We start from the raw sequence: 20376 nt of genomic DNA on the forward strand, positions 1-20376 counted from the left end.
AAGGGTATACCACATCGTTCTGGAAAATGATCAAGCCCCGAGGAAAGCAGAACTTCATTGGCCGCTCCTATAGCCTGAGTCACATACACACACAATTTGCGCTGTTATGTCATATGAGTGGTACAGTGACAACTGACGAGATGTCCTCACAGCAAGCGGCCACCGCTCCTCTTTCACCAGCGCGTATACGCGTAGCAACAAGAGGCCGCCAGGCAACAGGCGTGGACTGGCGTGAAAGATTTCCTTCTGTCTCTCTCACCGGGGCGAACGAAACAGGCCGCACCAGAAGAAGGCAGCGCCACGGGACAGAGTGCACACAGCACGAGCCCTAACTGGAGCTTTATTCCGAGAGGCCACTGGAGGAAAACAGCAATGCCCTCGTCGTGTGTGCTCCTTTTCTCTGTCCCGCTGTGTTGCGCTGCGTCTTCTTCGAATATGCTATACCAACAAACCCAAACCACCACTTTGTTGTTAAGAAACAAGCCTCGCTACGTTCACGGCGCTCACTGTGTCGGCCAAGGCAAGCCAGCCCGTCGCACGCCGTCCTGGGGGCCGCGCCCCTCGGGAGACAGCCGCTCTGATGCACCGGTACACCTTTCATCGCTTAAGCGCTGACGCAGTCGCCCCCGCGCCCGGCCACGTCATGCGGCGCACAGGCGTCGTCGGGTCGCTCGGCTCAGACGCTGCAGTGCCAGAGAACTGCAAGGGCGAGTGCGGTGCACGGAGCGCTACAGTGCCAAGGCGGGGTCAACGTCCTCTGGGCCCAGAAAGGGGAAATCTGTGCACAGTGCGGCGCGTTCACAAATGACGACGCGAAACAAAGAAGACAAGAGATGGACGCGGCGAATGCCCCTCGTCTTCTCTCGTGCGGTCGCCTGTCAACGACGCAAACAAAAACCAGCCAGAGCAATTTGTTGCCTCATTAACCCTAGCGAAAATTCGAACCGCAGAATTAGCAGCCTGTATGTTCATCGACAACTGACAGGCAATTCGTCTAATAAGAAACGAAAGAGAAAACCTGACACGTAGCCAGCCCCCTACCCCCCCCCCCCCCCCCCTCCCGAAATTAAGCGGCCTCCCCCACCCGCACACACGCTTCTTAAGCGTCGTCACATTAATCCTGAGACTTGACAGCTACTTGCCGGTGAACACTGGGCTGCTGTTACAGTATTATTAAGACCGAGGCTTGGAAGCGATCGCTAATCGGGTCACAAATGTTCCTTAAGCAGAGGTCAGAGTCGCGGGCTGAAAGAGACGGAGACATGGCTGTTTACGGAAGGAGACCGAACTGAGAACGTCGATCAGGTTGATACCGTCTTAGCTAAAAAATGACGGAATTTTTTTGCCTTTCTCATTAGTTCGATGTCTCTTCTTTAAGCGTTTGTTGCGAAATCTCAAGGCACTGCCGTTGGAGGCCTCTGCAAGATATTTTCGACGATCTCTAGTTTCACAGTAAATCCCCCCTAAATTTGAAAGCTATCGGCCGCGTAATGTTCTAATGTTCACATGCATTCCTAAGGGGCGCTGTACGGGCCACAGGAGATGCTCCATGAACGGAAATTTTTACTCTTAAGTGTATTGTCATGGCCAAAGCTTTGTGTGCTCACTACTGACGCTGCATGCTAGCGCATGCAAAGCTTGCACTTGCAGCGTTGAACGAATTACTGCGGTTCCAACTAGCTCAGGTGACAACCACTGAGCTTAATTTTTACCAAGGCCATTTAAGTACTCATGACATTGGTGTGCTGCCTCCGGAGCGGCATAAGCACTACCCTTTGTGAGGTTAGCTGGGGCAGGCTTCACATGTATCATGTGGGTGCGGCCCTTTCATCCAAGAACGTCTCCATCTGCAGCGGCTACAGAGACCTTGTGACGAGGTTAATTCCTGAGGCATTCTGCATGAAAGAAAGAATAGGAGGACCTCTCTGTCCCTTCTATCAACCTTCTTCAGAATGGTTATAGTCGGGTACAACTTCAGACGACAGGAGAGGCCCCGTCCAGATGGCCGAAGCGCAGCAGCGAATTGCCTCCGCGACCAAACAAATAGTCCCGCTCAAAAAATTGTGAATGCTTCTAAAACGCATATTTCTTGGTATAAATAAGATCTGTGTATCTTGATGAGTGGTTTGGTAAAACTATCATGATGGAAATGCTACAGCACATGCCGGATCGCGAGAGAAAAATAACTGCGCGCCTTCTACAACGCTGTGCGTCGTCTGCTACGGAGCAAGATCGACGGTACCGAACGACACTGGAAGGACGCCCTGCTAGACGCTCGGCCTATCTTATCATACTGCTACCAACGATCGATCGTTGCGCGCTGAGCTGGCAGCAACGAATCTTTTGCGTTGGAGGGTTGCTTTCGCAAATCTTTTCGGTTGAGAAACTCGTAGGTTAGTTTCATCCGCGCATGCTTTTCTCATTTATCCTGATAATGGTTTTGCCTCAACTCTTCACCACGTCCGACGAGAAACGCAGGGGCACATTACACCCGCCGCTCACAGTAGGTACCAGACTTTGGCAAACTCTTCCCGTAGTAACTTCACTTATAGGAGCAAAACAAAACACCATAGAACAAACACGCACGATGTTTGTTTGCAGCGGTGTGTCGCCGCGGGATCCTGTTTCCAGACGAAGCGCAGCGCAGTGTCACCGATGTTCGCTGTAATGTTTTTTCGTCGGCTCACGGCTCAGACAAACGCACGCGGCACAAATTGTGTATCGTAAGCTCGCAATAATATTTCCGGCATGACAGTCGCCCACAAACACTGACGAAGGGAGACGCACACATCTGATGCTACTCGTTCCAAGTGAGGGGCGGCCATGTTAGGCATGTAGGCATGTTCTCCGTCGGCGGGGGTCACGGCCGGCCGTCTCGTGACGTCACCTGAAGTGCGCGCCTATTGGCAGAGGCTCGGGTGCATCCGCCTTTGAGGGGCAAATGCCGCTGCCTTCTAAAGTTGTACCCGACTATAGTTTCCTCCCATCCGCGGTGGGGGGGGGGGGGGGGGGGGCATATATAGCTCCCTCCCGTCTTTTAGTGTCTTAGTTGTTTTCAGTTTCCGTTCTGTCTTCTACTTCCTAGGTTCTTTTCCTGTATCCTGTCCGCTGCAACCCCTTGAGAGGTAAATTTGTACAGCCTTTCTTTGCCACCCAGCAAATCCCCCCCTCCCCCCCCCCCCCCCCCACTTAAGCTAATAAAAAGGCTTGGACTGATATTGTGGGCAACGGAGCGAGCCATGGCAATTTACAGAGGCCCTCGGGGCCCCTTCCTAGCGCGCCTTGCTTGCCTCGCCTATTTCATTTGTCAGTCAGCGCACTGTGTGTGTCGTCTCTTTCCGTTCCTTTCCTGTCTCTACGCGCTGTTTTCTGCAATGTTTACAGGAAATCAAAACGCCAAAAAACGTGGAGGTGCTGCCATTTTTCGCCGAGACAGTGTTTAGGGGCGGGCTATGCAGCACGTTGAGTTCAGCGGCATCTGGCCTACGAACAAACTTCGCGCGGCGTCTCTGTGGTGTCAACGCGAACGACTCAGCAATGGTGTGGCGCGGACTCTCGCTCCACTGCGGCCCCTTTCTGCTGCTCTCCGCGGCCGGAGATGCGCGTTCCTCACTCAACGGACGAGAAATTACCGCGAGTGCATGCATAGGCTCCGTGCGCTGCAGTTTGGCGCCACCTGGTTAACAGCGGTGGCGAAAGGCGGACGCAGCCACGCAGCTCTCGTTCAGTTTGCAGTGAGCGAGGCGAGCCACCGGTGAAGTGTTTTCGCCTGAAGGCGAAAACAAACTTGGATAATTATGGGTGCTGGACCTACTGCTGTGTTTACCATGTCATAACAGCTATACAAACACTGCAGTCAAGGTACCTAATGTATTTTGACGCTTCCCTTGGACATCGTGCATGCTCGCTCATGCTCAGAGGGTCTGCTGGAAATGAGTGCACTGTGGAATTAAATTCATGAGTGTGAGCTGGGAAAGGTTTACACTGACTGGGGTGTTTTGAACGTGCCATCAAAGGTAGAAGTTGCTTTATGTCTTTATGTAGAGGGAAGGAATGCGTCTCAGTCAGTCACAGGAAATGATCTACGGTGAAGTTCTTGGAGCTAGGCATCTGAAGTTTGTTCTTCGGTTGTTATGCTCATCTGTGGTTCAGCGTGTCAATTTGTTACTAGTTTTTTTTCTTTCGTGCGTGTGTGTATACTGTGGGAGCGACGTCGTACTTCTGAGAGTGCTTATGTCGTTTTTCACAATGTTTCACCTAAGCTTTTGTGTATTTATTTGCATCATTTTATTTGGTACAGTGGTTTAAAATTCTGTATCTTTATTCGTTGCATTTCTGAGACTTCAAATCCAGTTCTGGACGAATAAAAAAGAAAAATAGGGAGTGGTTCAAATTTCCCTATATATTTTCCTTCGATTTCACAACATCGCTAAACCCTTAATATCTGGAATTAATCTTTTGATTTTAATGGAGTTTTATCATCCAATGCAACTCAGACTATAAGGGGCGCCATAGCAGGAGGTTCCAAATAATTTCAACCACTTGGGGTTCTTTAACGTGCACTGACATCACACAGTACGCGGGCCTCTAGAATTTTGCCTTCATCGAAATGCGACCGCCGCAACCAGGATCGAACCCGAGTCATTTGGGTCAGCAGCTGAGCACCATAACCACTGAGCCACCGCGGCGGCCTTTCTAGAGTTAAGTATTTACCAAAAGAAAAATACGACCAAAACAATTCATGTAATTGGTGCCTTCATGAAATTCCTGAAATGAAAGTCATCTAACTGTGGAAGATACTTAGCAAGAAACCCATCGTTTTTTCGTATGCTTATAGCTATTGTTCTCTGAGGGGAATGCATAGAGTAAAGCAGGGTCAATCCTGCAGGATGTAGAGCATTATCATGTGATATGTGTAGTAAGTTTGCACTCTTCGCAATTCTAGCCGAAGAAGGAGGAAAAACACTAAGGCGCCCGTGTGCTGTGCGATGTCAGTGCACGTTAAAGATCCCCAGGTAGTCGAAATTATTCCGGAGCCCTCCACTACGGCACATCCTCTTTGTTCCTTTATTCTTTCACTCCCTCCTTTATCCCTTCCCTTACGGCGCGGTTCAGGTGTCCAACGATATATGAGACAGACACTGCGCCATTTCCTTTCCCCCAAAAAACAATTATTATTAATTCTAGCCGACCATTCACATAGTGGATGTCACAGTGGATGTAAATTACATAGCTGATTTCATTATCTGAGTCAATCAGAGACTTGCTTCTCAAATTGTAAAGGTACTTAATTAATCTCAATAAGCTCAACTGAGCTGCCGGATATGGCAGTGCCGTCAGTACTGCAACAGAATCATGGTTGCTCGGAATCGGTGATCTGCCCAACATGAAAGCAATTGAAACTAAACGTAGCAGCGGTGGCGGCAAGGCTTTCAATGCGTTGAAATCAGCAGAGAAGCAGGCGTTGACTTAGAATGGCATCGCGGTCAGTCCGCGTCTGCAATGCGGCTGGGCTGACGCGAACGCAACGGGCATGGAGGAAGGCGCAGGACCACCACACTATAATGCTCTAGTCTATATTCTAGAGCACTGTAACCACACACAGTCTCGAGGGGGGCGCGCGCTCTACCCTCGAGAGACCGGCCGTGACTGAGCGTCCGGTTAACGCGGCGAGTGCCACAAGGCGGCGCTGGCGATGTGGTCGCTGCTGGCGCCACCATACCAGCGCACGGAGCCCATTACAGCAACTTGAGGCAGTGGAGTGCTGAACAGGCCGATGGGGGACAAGCGACCGACAAGACGGTGGCGGCATCCTACGCTAAACCTCTTTTTCGACGGACATTTTACGGGGCGACGAGGTGGACGACCAACTGATTGGCCCAGGTGACGGGACCGCAGAGGCCAAACCCAGCGCTGAGCCTTAATTTGTTGCAGCGAGAGACCCTACACTGCTTCTAGGCTTTGCATCTTCCCCCTTGCTTAAAGCAAGAAGTCATTCCGCTTCCACCCAGCTGCTGCCCGAAGGCAACTGTTTTTCCGGTGCCAGCGGCAATGGCTCATTCGAAAGTGTGGCTCAACCGCTGCGTCTCGGCGCGCTCCCCTCTGGTTTTCTTGGAAGAAGTGCTGCTCTCTCGGCGCCTCTTTGCCGCTACAGAGATTGCCTTCCTCTGGCCCATCATGCAATGCGCATCACTCACAGTCACCCGGCAGCTTTAAGCGCTTTATACTTAAAAAATGTCATGTCCCGCGAGCAGCCGGGATATTCTTCGGCAAGCGGAAGGCGGGTTCGCACTGGCGAGTCGCGACAGGCTTAAAACGATCTGTTACGCACTTCCTCTCTGCTTTTCTAGTGCTTCGGAAGCCTAACTCGCGCGACGTCTGGGACTCGCCAGTGTGAATTCGCCTTCGTCTCGTTCCTGCCAGGACCCTACGCTGACGTCACAGATGCCGCTGAATGTGGCCGATTGGGAGGCCGCAGTACGTCTATTCCGCGTAGAGGAAAAAAAAAACTAAACGTCCGCGTCCAAGCAAAAACTTTTCTCGCAGGAGAAAAAATGCAAGAAGACACCTGCAGGGGCTTCGAGGTCTTCCCATCGAATTGCAGCCAAATCGTTCATAATACGACCATCATTCTCAAAGTAAAACGTTTGTAAGTATACTTTTTTGTGTACCGATCAACCGCCATCCGGCATCGTCGCATCCATTCCTTGGGGAAAACCCGCCTTGCACCTCTACTAAGGGCAAAGACGGGGAAGCCACAGTTCGACGGCCAGGAAACGCCAAGGCGCATCCCTGGAAATAACAAGCTTCTTTACCAAAGTGCCAAAGGTAAGCTCTGACGCTTGTCACAGTTTATTAAACGAAAGCTTTACTGGGCTATGTCGGCGTGGATCGTGTCCGTAAAATGTGTCGGCAGCAGTTGTGGGCAACTCAGAAGAGGTAGCGTCAATCGAGCGGTTGTAATCGAAAGAGGAGGATGTGAGGATGCCGCCCGAAAAAACATTTTAGAAATCGGATGAATAGTTAATTACTTAGAGCCAAAAATGTCCAGAAAGTGGGCCAGAGCAAAAGTGCCCCGAAATTTGAAAACTTCGGAAGTAGGCGGAGCTACTACGTGCCGACAAATTTCAAAAACCGGAAGTGTGGATGGAGCCAAAGAGTGGTGACAAGTTTGAAAACTCGAAATGGACAATCACATGCTAAGTGATCGATACGTAACCTGGAGATAGGAAAAAAAATTGATTTGATTTACGGAGGTTTAATGTCCCAAAGCGACTCAGGCTATGAGGGACGCCGTAGTGAAGGGCTCCGGAAATTTCGACTACCTGGGGTACTTTAACATGCACTGACATCGCACAGTACACGGGCCTCTGGAATTTCGCCTCCATCGAAATTCGACCTCCGCGGCCAGGATCGAACTCACGTCTTTCGGGCCAGCAGCCAAGCGCCATAACCACTAAGCCACCACGGCGGCCCATAGGAAAAAAGAACGATAAATTAGAGGCAATTAGGTAATTAATGAGAAGCAAAAGGTAATGGACGGGTATACAGTGAGTGGACGGGAACGAAGCATGGCGGAAAATTTTAAACCTCGAAATGGTTGCCGGGATGAAACGAGGCTATAATCCGATTTAATGGATCACCAATCAATCATGAACGACAGAACAACCATGACGCCAAATTTGAAAGGCAACCAGTGTCGAGGAGGCGTCAACGCTTTCGCATTCTTCCAATGCGGGTAGCCACAGTGATCTCTAATTTTTAGAGCAGAAGTGCTATTGCCCTGGTGGCGAAGCTCGGAATCATTAGTGTTTTAAACGATGAACTCCGAGAGTGAAATTTTAAGATATTTTGGCACTAAGGGTGGAAAGATGACATTTCCAATTCATGTAGATTTTCACACCGTTGCTTCACAACTATAGTAGCCGCATATCTGCTTGAAGTTTTCTCAGAAGAAAAATATGGAAGTGAAAAAAAATTTGTCACGAAGAAGTTGACTCTCTATGCCACTTGCGTTTGATTTTTTATTTCGTTTCATTAATTCGTCGACTGACGGCCCGCAGCGGCGCTGCAGTATCCTCGGGGCTGCAGACTTGATATTGGTTAGATAAGCTGGAAAATACAAACATGTAATTGCCCGTGTGTTATTAAACCGTACAAAAATTGCTGAATCCGTCAAAATCTGATCATCCCACGCTACCTAGTCTGTTTTTTTTTTCCTAATTGTGCACCACTGTTCGTACAGAATTGCATGGAAACAAGAGTCGCAAGGAGTTGATAAGAAAGCGATCTACTAACTGCGAGAGCCGAGTCGACAGCCAAAGCTGCAGGAAAATAATGAATAAATTATTTATACGCGAAATTATTTGTCATTAACAAGAAAGCAGTGAAAACGCCGCCGGAGGTAGAGAACGATTCTACGTGTTTTGAATTGGCAGCGAGGTGCTGGAAGTGGTAAAAGGAATACGTCTACTTAGGGCAGGCAGTGGCCGCATATCCGGGTCATGAGAGGGAAATAGCTAGAAAGATAAGAATGAGGTGGAGCGAATATGGCGGGTTCTCTCAGATCATGAATGGCAGTTTACCAATATCCCTTAATGTGGAAGAGGTCTTTGTCCTGAGTGGGCGTAGTCAGACTGATGATGATGATGAAATGAAACGCGAAAAAGACACTTGAAACACGAACAGCAGAATGGCAAGATGTTAGCCGGGAGACGCTCGAGAAGCCTGTGCTTTGCAGTGGGCGCAGTCAGGCTGATGATTATGAATACAGAGTTATCTGAGCACGCGGAAGCGTCAAGCGCCCGTGGACGGATCGCTCGGTGCATTGCTGGCATCTTACAGGTCTCAGGGTGGGGGACAGTGACTGGCGATGTCCTGCTCTCCATACGCACCGCCACAGACATAAAGATAGACATGGGAAGCATAGAACACAATACACCGCGCGAAGACGGTAAACAAGTGGGAGAGGTACCACAATGTACGATGGCTCCTCGCCCCACTTCCGAATGAACGCACTGGCGACAGTCGGAATAAACTGCCTGAAAACTGCGTTCATGAAAGTGCGTTTGTACAAGTTTTGCGCCTGTCGGATACAACATTGTAAACGTACGACTAGCGCGTGAGACGTGGACAAAGAAAAGAAGCAGACAGGACGAGCCCGGATTTCTGCCGGATATACAACACTCAGCGAGAGGTCATTTTGCGCCGCAAATGTGACTGTCTTATTGACTTGCACAATGTAGGTGATACTGGGTGCGCTTATACAACAACGCGTAGCACTTCCTGGTGGTGAGTGAAATGCGGTGCAAAAATCAACACGGCGGATAAGTTCTTTCCGAATATCATGCCTACAAAGACCGTTTCCTCTCAGGCGTGTGCGCATGCGGCGCGAATTCCCTCAACCCTAAATCATTTCCCTTGCGGAGGCTGTACAGGTTGCATGAAATCATCGTCCATCATATAGCGCCACGTGGAATTGAGGAATGATACACGGCTACACGTGCGTGTGACAGATCGAAACAAACAGTTAAGGCAAGCCGTCAAGTGCCTAGTACGAGAGTATAGTGCACTAAATAGACCTAAGCATACTTAACCGAGCTGGAATACTTAGTCTATGCAATAAAAACAAATATAATTACTGGTAAAGATGAAATCATTGAAGAAAAATGTTATTTACAAACTCGGTAATAAAGCGTATTGGAAACGAGAGTACTGCCTTTACTCTTAGAGGGAGATGGTCGATCTCCTTTGGCTAGGAATTTCTTTAAACTTCCGTTATGGACCGCCGTGTGACACGGTGCGCATCTCCCTCGTGATAAGGACTACTTTGGTTGAAGGGAGTTTAAAGGGGTTCAAGCGTGCTCGTGTGTCAGAGGTGCAATGCTTTCGCTTTACTAGTACTTCGGTCTGGGCTAGTTGTTCACAGACAAAACGCATTCCGTACATGGACAAAGACAACACCACCGCTGCCAGGAACGTGTCGCTGTCCCCTTCTGCGCCATGTACGGATAATCAACGGCGCAGAGTTCTGCGCACCCACCACCACGTCCACGATATCGGCCAGGGGCATTATCAGGTGTGAAAAGCCAGTGACGTTTCGCAAAAGGGCAGGGAACAACTCCAGGGCGAACTTCCCGACACATGCCAGCTCAGGCAACGCGAGGCAGCAAAGTGAAACGAGGCCATCAGGCGCATGCGACCAGGAGCTGCTGTGCGTTCATTGAAAGATGTAGCTGGTTGCGAGCACAGTGCAAGAATTCTTACACCGTGGTTGCGAGTCACAAAAGAAAAAAAAAACGCCGGTAAACTTGATTGATTTTAATTACCAAATTGCAAAGGAAAGAGACTGTACAGAAGAATGGAAAGCACGACTGTTCTGTTGGGCGACTGGCAAGTGAGTGCTCTCCGGAGGGGCCCGTCCAATCCCTACGCCCCCTGCTTTTTGGGAAGAGCCGTCACGACGACTGCATCGCTCTCACAGCTTTGGCTCACGGTGAACGCCCCCCCCCCCCCCCTTCTCCCCTTGTAGCTGGGAGCCTTTTCTTCCGCTTCGCTCTCGGGGGTCGTCTACCGTCTTTTTCAAAAAGTCCCCGACAAGGAGGACAGGGCGTTCACTAACCTGGCGATGGCCAGGATGGATGGAAGGTAGGAGCGTCCCCTTTGAAACGGGGCAGTGGTTGTTGCCACTATGCTCAGTTTTTTTACCCCTTTATTTTTGTTTACTCTTCTGTAAGTTGTTAATACAATTCGCCATTTCCTTTAAAAAAAATGTCTTCCTACACTTTAAAACTTATGTCACCTCTCTGCTTTTGTGCCACCAATCCTCCAATCGCTTTTTGCTAATTTCCACCGCAGATTTATTTACGTGACTGTTGTTATCTCTAAACCCTAAGGCCTCAGGAAGAGTGACTGTGCCTGCCTCGACGTCGGGATGGATACCATCGCATTTTAGGATGAGGTGTTCTATTGTTTGTACAGATTTACCACACACAGCACATGTGTCATCTTCTTAGTTAAATTTTTTTCTGTAGCTGCGCGTTCTAAAACACACTGACCAAGCTTCAAATAGGAGGGCACTGCCTCTTGAGTTATCATAAAACGTTTCCTTCCTGATCTGCCTTTTCTAGCATCGAGATAGTTCTACACTATGCTTCTTTTCCATTGAATCTATCCAATTTTTACCTTCGACGTTTTTAACCTGTCCTTTAATGATCTTTCTTTTTCCTTCCTCGTCTCGGGCAAACTTACTGGCCAGCTTTCTAGTTCGTTTCCGCCACTGTGGGTGAACGCTCTTTCTGTATCGGTATTTAAATACCTTAGCTGCCCACCTATTATCGTCCAATTTCGTCAGGCGTTCTTCCTATAGTATTTTACTCTGATCTTCCCGTGCTTCGAACGTTGCCCAGCCCATATCCCTCTGTACTGCCTCGTTTGTGGTTTTCCCGTGGGTACCTAGTGCTAATCTTCCGAAAGTTCTCTGATTTACTTCTAATCGCGACTGAACTTCAGCCCTTAAGCATAGAACCGCATTCCCGAAAGTAAGCCCCGGCACATTATTCCTTTCCAAATACCTCTGAGGACTTCATACCTGTTGTACCCCCACAATGCCCTATGTTTCATTATCCCGGCATCTCTTCGCCCTTTTGCTATGAGAGACTGTTCGTGCTTTTCCGTGTATATATGCCCGTTGTTTACCCATACCCCGAGATATTTGTATTCGGCCACTCGGGCTTGTATTGTAAGCTCCTGATCAGTTGTGCCGCTGAAAACCATCACACCTGACTTAGTTGCGCTAAAACTGAAACCTAGACTGTCTCCATCTCCACAGCAATTCACCAAAGTTTGCAAATCTTCCTAGCTATCTGCTAACAGTACAATATCGTCCGCATACATTAAACCCGGTAGTCGTTGCTCAACAACCTTTCCGCCTAATGTGTATGACAGATCATAACCTAGATTTCTTCCTTGTAGCCTTCTTTCCGTACTTATCACATAAAGCATGAACAGCAGCGGTGATAGAGGACAACCTTGCCTTAATCATTTGTGTATCTGGACAATTGTTGTACTCTTAATTTCTTCCCATGTTATTTCAACTTCATTTTCCCGATATATTTCCTGTAGAAAATTAATTACCGCATTACTGACACCTTCACCTTTTAATATGTTCCACAGGAGTTCCCTGTTCACGTTGCCGTATGCACCGCTTGTGTCCAGGAAGGCTAAATACAGAGGTCTGTTTTCCGCCTTAGCTATCTCTATGCACTGGGTAAGCACGAACAGGCAATCATCTAAGCGCCTGCCACTCCTGAACCCGTTGTGAAGTTCTCCGAGTATACAAAATCTACCGCCGGCTGCCCGCAGAGTCCTCCCACACAAAGGCGGGAACACCGCGTCGCCGCAGCTTTCTCGGAACGCATCTTGACGCACATACCACGGCGGATGACCGCGGGGACCAGACAAAAGACGTTTTTAGCATACCGGGGACGTATACCGGTTTACCGGACCCCGCCTGCGCATGCGGGGTGGCATTGCTGGGGTGAGGAGGTGCCGTTTGTTTGCGAGCTCATGTGATGCTCTGTAAGTATCGGCGCCACTTAGCGGTGAGTGGCAAGCAGTCAATTCCCTGTCGCCGCGGTCCGCAAGTAACGAAAAACGCAGTGAACAATGGCCTTCCATATTTGTTTTCAACAGGCTGTATGTAATGCGCAGCTGCAAATTGCCAGAAATGAGGCCCCCTTATCCGCAAAAAACAAAAGCAACGAAAACAACTGTTGTGGTTGTGAAGTACCGCGGTCGTAATTCAGCACTGCTTTCTTGGCGCGATTTAGACCGCTGTGCGTACGCATTAAGGCTTGTTGCAAAAGCATATGACAGCAAAATGGCCACACTTTGCTCTAAACAGCAATACCGTTGATAAAAACCCAGGCAATGTATGTGCTTCGCATACAAGGCTTTTATATTCTCCTTTAGAATGCCTGCTGTGGTGGCATAGTCGCATCTGTGCTCAGTTCCCTATCGAAAGGTTGTGGGTTGGAATTCTGGTATTTTGATGTCTGTTTATTTCCGTGTCGCAAACCATCCCGCTCCAACTTACGCTGGAGACCACGCTTCGTTTGCGCTTTTTCTTTCAACGGCTGCTCCCGGGGACAAACTTTTGCACCCTTTTCCAAGGGACCAATAGTTAGTCCCAAATGGCAGTGACAGGTCAGTCCCCAAAGAAAAACCCATAAGTCATTTTTTTCGTACAGTGCACCGTTAGGGCGGTGCTTAAGTGACCCCACCAGTTTTCGATATCGGAGACTATTCCCTAAAGCCCGTTCGCACAGCAGGTCTAGAGGTGAACTGCTCACTGTGTGTGAGTCTACTTCACAAATACACAAGTGGCCACGAAAGGAAAACGTTCGCATACACGGTGCATGAACAACATTGCGTTACCTTTAGATTTATCAGCAACCATTCTTTACGGACCGCGATGTCTAAATACTTAAACGCCCTCTAAGCCGTAGCAATGAGATTTCTTTTTTTCTTTTTTTGATGAGCCCGCTTTCGCACACTAAATTCATGGCCGCGTTTCAATGGACACAAAAAGCAAAAGTGCCAGTTTATTGAGTATGTGCTAAAAGGCCCGTAATAGCTTGAACCAATTTGTTCTTCACCGATGGCGTCTCTCCTAGCGGAGAGTTGTAATTCTGGGATAGCACAAACACGTTCTCGGAACAGACGACTGCCCGTCGAACAGTCGTGTGGGGGTCCTCCTCCAGCGACTCTCACGAGACTTCAATACGTCCAGCCACGAGCGGTAACGCAGAACCAGTGACGGCGCCAAGGGGAGCCGTGGGTGGCGGCCGAGCCGCACAATTTCACGAATACCTGCTTGAGATCAGGAGGTTTCTATAAACTGCAGCCCGTATGCAGTTTCCTCACTTCTTAGATCTGATAAAAATTTTGTGAAATAGAAGCTCTCGGCGCTGCATTTTGCGCATCAGATATTTTTATTTTTTAATTTTACCTCCACGACGGTCATTATGCCACAAATGCATCATGCATACTTATAATATCTCCCCTCCTACCCCCCCCCCCCCTTTCCCTGCACAAAACCGAGCAGATGTGGAGCCCCTTAAGGCAGATCTCACGGCGTCCGCTCGCTGATAGCTGAAACAGCACAGCCAGCGGTGCTCTTTGCTTTGTATAGGCCAACACACCCGTGCAAATGAGCCGCGTTACAGTGCTCCACTGACAACGGCAAAGTAGTGCAGACCGCTGGTGGATTTCCCGCTTTTGAACATGCCACCTCTGTCTTTCGTTGCTGTTCTTCCACCGCTGCAAAATGCCTTTTAACTTCTTCCCTTGCACAGTTCACCGCGGCCGGGCGTGCGCGTCCGAAGTTCATTAGACATTACACTGTGAATGACGCTGATTAAACTCGGTCTACAAACTACGTAGTTAAACTTTCTCGCGTCAACTATATGAACTCTCTGACAAGATTTTAACGCTGGGATTCCATCATTTCCGACAGGTTGCGGGCAACAGACTCTACGAAAAAAGACAGTATACTGTTCGTAATTTCTCTAGCGCGAAGAAAATGCAACTATATCGCACAACAAAAATAATGCAAATGAACGTCGAGTGTTTTTTTTTTTCTCGGGTTACGTACACTATGACCCTGTTGCATCCTTGTCGCTGCTTGGACACCCCGGGTGTACTTGGCCCTGCAATAATGAATCGAAAGCCGGATAGACTGTCTACGGACCCAGGCCCCGCGAGACAGCGCATTTTCCGGTTTGGCTTGGGCTTTCGGATCAGCCTGAATCCGTGCACAGTTCTAGACACAGTGCCTGCGTCAATGCCGTTTTTACTGCGTGTAATTTAATCCGTATTGTGTCTATTTGCTGTTGAAGCTACGAGTCATTGCCATACGACCAAATCACAGTCTTGAATTTCAAAATTGTTTCTTTTAAATTCCTTCTTGAACATCTAGTTGATTCTTTTAATATTAAAATATTAAATTGCCCACCACCCCTTAAAAAAAAAAAACTCTGAACCACCGATTGTAACGTCTCGATGTGACACAAGGGCTATGGACGCAGTTATAAAGGGTCCAGATTAATCGTGAGCACCTGGGGTTATTTAATTAACGTCCGATGACCACGCACGACACACGGGCGTTTTCGTATTTCTGGGATCTAATCCGGTTTACCCGCCGCGGTCGGGATCGAACCCGGGTACTCTGGCTCAGTAGTCGAGCGCCCTAAACACTGAGCCACCGCGGCTTGTTCGCGTTCCATTTCAGTTCAGTTCATTTTTTTTGTGTGTGTGCGAAAGAACTCACAATCATCATCACCACCAGCCTGACTACGCCCAGTGCATGGCAAAGGCCTCTCCCGTATCCCTCCAATTAACCCTGTCCTGAGCCAACTGCGGCCACCCTATCCCCACAAACCTCTTTACCTCATATGCCCACCTAACCTTCTGCCGCCCCCTGCTGCGCTTCCGTGCCTGCAAAATGCCGGTGTGTGGTGAAGCCTCTGAAGTTAGTCACGTAATGTGGGAAATGGCGAGAAATAAACGATACTTTGAATGACGGTGACCCTGGGTTCGAACCCGACCGCGGCGGCCGCGTTTCGATGTAGGCCAAAAACGCCAAAGCGCCCGTGTGCTGTGCGACGTCAGTGCACGTTAAAGATCCCCAGGTGGTCGAAATTATTCCGGATAGCCCTCCACTACGGCATCTCTTTCTTCCTTTCAGCCCCTCTTTAATCCCTTCCCTTCGGTTGTCGGCCGAGATGCGAGACAGATACTGCGCCATTTCCATTCCCCAAAACCAATTTTCATTTTCAATGAGGGTGACCTTGGACAACCTGGCCAATAAAAACCTAGATAAATAAAAAATATTGCCTTACTGGGTGTTAAACCGGCGCGGAGAGATCAGCTTCAGTGGTCATTGCACGAATGCGCAGGGCTATCGCCGAAGCCGGTGACGCCTTGTGTTTTAAACTGCAACGCACTCTCGCGCTGTCCAATGCACGTCGTCGTCTTCATCGATTTCCATCGGAGCGCAAGTCAAGAAAGCAAGCGTGCTTTCAGTTACAGCGTCAGTCAAAAGTATACAGACCGAGGGGTTTGCAGTTTAGCGCGGCTCCCTATCACATCTCTCAATCCAAAGCTTGGGAGGATTGAGGGCGTGAAGCCATTTATCTTTCGAGAGATTGTCGCTGAGCGTTTATAACGAGGTACGCTGCAGGCATCGCAAGCAAACCCCTTGGGCTGCATACAAATTTTGACGAGGACTGTACGTGCCGTTGGTGTCTATCTGCAGAAATCTACTTTCGCATAATATTTCGTGGTTATTAACGCTAATCCACCAGCATTTCTTTTCCTTCACTTGAAAGCGTCAGACGAGGCAAAAGTTCTGAAGCCTGACGAGGCCTCGACTGTACCCGAGTTCGCGCAGGATATGCACAGCAGATCTGTGATCATCGCCTCCTAGTTGGGCTAATGCATTCGAATAGTAACTGAAACAATACAGAATAAGTAAAAACAGATTACCCTGCACCACTAGCCATACATACCTTCACTAGCGCGAGCGTTTCGAAAAAGAACCTCGAATAACACTCCGACCCGCCGCGGTGGCTCAGTGGTTAGGGCGCTCGACTACTGATCCGGAGTTCTCGGGTTCAAACCCTACCGCGGCGGCTGCGTTTTTATGGAGGAAAAACGCTAAGGCGCCCGTGTGCTGTGCGATGTCAGTGCACGTTGAAGATCCCCAGGTGGTCCAAATTATTCCGGAGCCCTCCACTACGGCACCTCATTCTTCCTTTCTTCTTTCACTCCCTCCTTTATCCCTTACCTTACGGAGCGGTTCAGGTGTCCAACGATATATGAGACAGACAGTGCGCCATTTCCTTTCCCCAAAAACCAAATTAAAAAAAATAACACTCCCGCACCCCCCAAAGCATGGCGATTTTTTTTTTCTATGTGAGGTTAAGGAGGAGGGCATCGCAGACCACATCACTATTGTATCATGGGTGATGGAAGGTTTCGACAGTGGAACAAAAAGAATCTGCTTAGTACTGAAAAGCGGTTTCTGTACGAAAGAAAATTAAATGAAAGGGCTAGGGTGGAGAAGGATTAAATAGGGTAAAATGATGGAATGCGCCATCGGGTAGTGGCCCCCGCCAACAGAACGGGACGAAGATGAGGGACTTTTGCAACCTCTTTTTCTCCTTTCTCCATCCTTTTGTTCTCCTGTCATCTTTTTCTTCTACTCCTCGTCAAGTCGTGTTGGTTCAGTCATTCCGAGGCACCGACAGATCAGCGTGAGCACACAAAATGCGTGACCCCCAAAAGAACAAAAATAGACAGAAACCAACGCGCCTACGCAACCGAGACAAAATTGGAGGTGTCGAGTGCTTGGCACTGTCACCGCGTTTTTACGGTAGCCCAGTGATTTGCTCGGGGCCCCGCACGACAGCGTGACTGCGCCGCGTCGTCGTTGATGATCTGTCGAATAAGCAGGATCAACAGGCGCGCCGCTAAAGAGAGACCGCGATCAGCTGAGGCAAGCCAGAGCCGCGACTGAAACGGGCAAGGCGGAAGCGAACGGCTGCCTCCTCTAAACGCGAGAGCCCGGCTGGACACGCGAAAACGAGCAGCCTACTGCTGTGAGCGATTTCTTTCTCCGCGTTGCGACCTGCGCGGGTCGATACTGCTGCTACCGGGGGCACAATCGTGCAACGTGAATCGGTGGCACTGCTAATTACCAGCTGCGCAGTTGCCGTTGGACCGGAAACAAACTGCAGGAGAAACAGCGCAGCGCACGGAGCAGCGGCCCTTTAGCGCTCATCTGAGGTGCGATCACTCGCCACGAGTGCACAGCAGGACTGATCCGTCCGATCAGCTCACCTTACCTATGTCAATCGCGAAGCGCTTGGCGTTCTTGAGGTTCCTGAAGACGGCGAGCTGCTCCGGTAACTGGATGCTCCGGGCGCGCCCTTTGGTGCCTGTCGCGGCGGCGGCGGCGGCGTTGTTGTCCATCGCGGACGACGGCACTGCTGGGGTTGATGGCATAGAACACGACGCTGACGGCACTCGGGAGCGGTGCGCCCGGGCTCATAAGGAACACCCGGGCCGAAAACACACCCACACACTGCACCTTCCGTAAGCGTTGTGTGCTTCAGTGCAAACGCAGTTTGGTGCACCGCCGATCAGGCCGCACCTTAGCTGAGAGTAATCCGAGCAATACAGTGTTCGCACCAAAGTGGCCACTAACTCCTTTTGCACAAACACAGCACAGCACAATGTACAACAAAACGCGGAGCACGACCGCTGACCAACGAGACCGCAACAGCTAGCTACCGCTGTCGACACCAGCCGACACAGCAATCACAGCTGATGTTTTCGCTGCTGCCGCTGCTCTCAAAACGGCCGGTTTGACGAAACCACGATAGTGTCGCCATCTATACTATGTTGGGAGAACTAACAAGCTGCCTTTCGCCACCTGCGGGAAACGCGAGGAAACTTAGCATCGTCTGCTCAACGCGGAACTTCCGATTGGAGCCAGAGAAATGACGGTAACTTTCGATTTTGAAATCGTACGCTGGTAAAGCAAGCAACCATTAGCGACAATCGCTTTCAACCTTTGACCGCGTCGTCCTTCATCGATAGCATTCGCGTTAGCACCTAGCAAGGAAAACAACGTGTGTCACATGTAAGCACTCACCTAGCAGGCAGGTTACAGCCGCCCCTGTGGGCTAAGTGGTTATGGTGCTCAGCTGCTGACCCGAAAGACGCGGTTCGATTCCGGCCGTGGCCGTCGCATTTCGATATAGGCGAAATGCTAGAAGTCCGTGTACTGTGCGATGCCTGTGCACCTAAAAATTAACTCGTGGTGGTCGAAATTATCCGCAGCCCTCCACTGCGGCGCCCCCCATAGCCTGAGTCGCTTTGGGACTATAAACCCCACAAACCAATCATCCAACCCAATCAGCGAGCAGTTCAACGACATCATGCGGCATCGGAATATACCGCATCTATTCCGCATCCACCAGTACAGAACATAACCATTCGATTAATACTTTCGCACCCCGCGCAAGGGCATGGCTGAGGGGCCGAGCAGAACGTTCGCCGAACTGTGCAGATTACCTGCATGTACACTATAAAAAATAGGAAGTCAGTAGATGTCACTGGGTTCAAATAGAGCCGATTGAACTCGTTAATTAGTAAAGAAGCCTAGTTATATCCGTCATTTAATATCTGACATTATTTACAGTTGGATTTTCGAAGACAATAATAATTGCTCCGAGTGATGCCGGTTTCTAAAACTTGCGACGAAAATGTATTTAGTAACCGACCAGAGTCTACAATACCGGCCGGTATGCTCGAAAGCATTAGAGAGATTAATGCATTTTTTAAATTTTTAATTGCTTTTTGAGGAAAGGAAATGGCGCAGTATCTGTCTATATGTCGTTGGACACCTGAACCACGCCGTAAGGAAAGGGATAAAGGAGGGAGTGAAAGAAGAAAGGAAGAGAGGTGCCGTAGTGGAGGGCTCCGGAAAAATTTCGACCACCTGGGGATCTTTGACGTGCACTGACATCGCACGGCACACGGGCGCCTTAGCGTTTTTCGTCCATAAAAACGCAGCCGCCGCGGTCGGGTTTGAACCGTACTGTTCTGTATTTATTATGACGCACCTGCGCGGTATTCTTCCCATTAGAATGAAGTTTTTGATTTATAATTCATCGGTTCTACTTGTCTCGCAACATTGCAGTAGTGTTTGGGGCACTAACATAGTACTAATTCTTCCAAGTTACACCTCCTTCAATAAAGCTTAGAGTAAAAGTGCACGGTTTCATTAAACATAAATACGAAAAGGAATTGAAAAAGATGCGGTCAGCCGCGGCAATCGTCATCTAATATTTTGAGCTCCCGAGCTGCGGCCGGCTGAAATACAAGGGACAAGGGTAGGTGATAATGTTGGTTATGAATTTTTGTGGCGCAAGGGCATCAGTGCCCAATGAGTGTCATGGCACAAGGTTTTATCTTCTACTCAAGGTGGTGTCAAAGACCAATTTCCCAAGCATTTCACTTAAAAAAGCCGAGCACCAGTCCAGGAAACAGCTTGTACCCATTTTATCACCGGTGGGTCGCCGGCTGCACTGGGGATCGAACCCCGCACCTTCCGCATGCGAGGGGGGTGCTCAAACGACTAGAACAGGATAGCAAGGAGAAGGACAGGGGGTGCTAATTACACAATTTGAAAAAAAGAATAGACTGAACAAGCATGCTCATGCACGATTGTCCAGGCGCTGTCCGAAATATAATCGCGCGCAGGCTATCGAACACGACATATTTACAAAGAACATAAAATCACTG

General features: G+C 49.4%; 1 protein-coding gene across 1 annotated transcript in view; it reads right to left on the reverse strand.

Annotated features, from left to right (window-relative positions):
- Window positions 1–18431, reverse strand: part of LOC144124629 (4'-phosphopantetheine phosphatase) — a 207347-nt gene extending 188916 nt beyond the window's left edge. The window contains exon 1 of the mRNA XM_077657428.1: window positions 17910–18431. Coding sequence (XP_077513554.1) covers window positions 17910–18069 — 160 coding nt within the window. The 5' untranslated portion in view covers window positions 18070–18431. The remainder of the gene's footprint in view (window positions 1–17909) is intronic.
- Between the last annotated feature and the right edge of the window lie 1945 nt (window positions 18432–20376).

This window comes from Amblyomma americanum, chromosome 3, assembly GCF_052857255.1.
Source record: "Amblyomma americanum isolate KBUSLIRL-KWMA chromosome 3, ASM5285725v1, whole genome shotgun sequence".
Classification (NCBI taxonomy): Eukaryota; Metazoa; Arthropoda; class Arachnida; order Ixodida; family Ixodidae; genus Amblyomma; species Amblyomma americanum.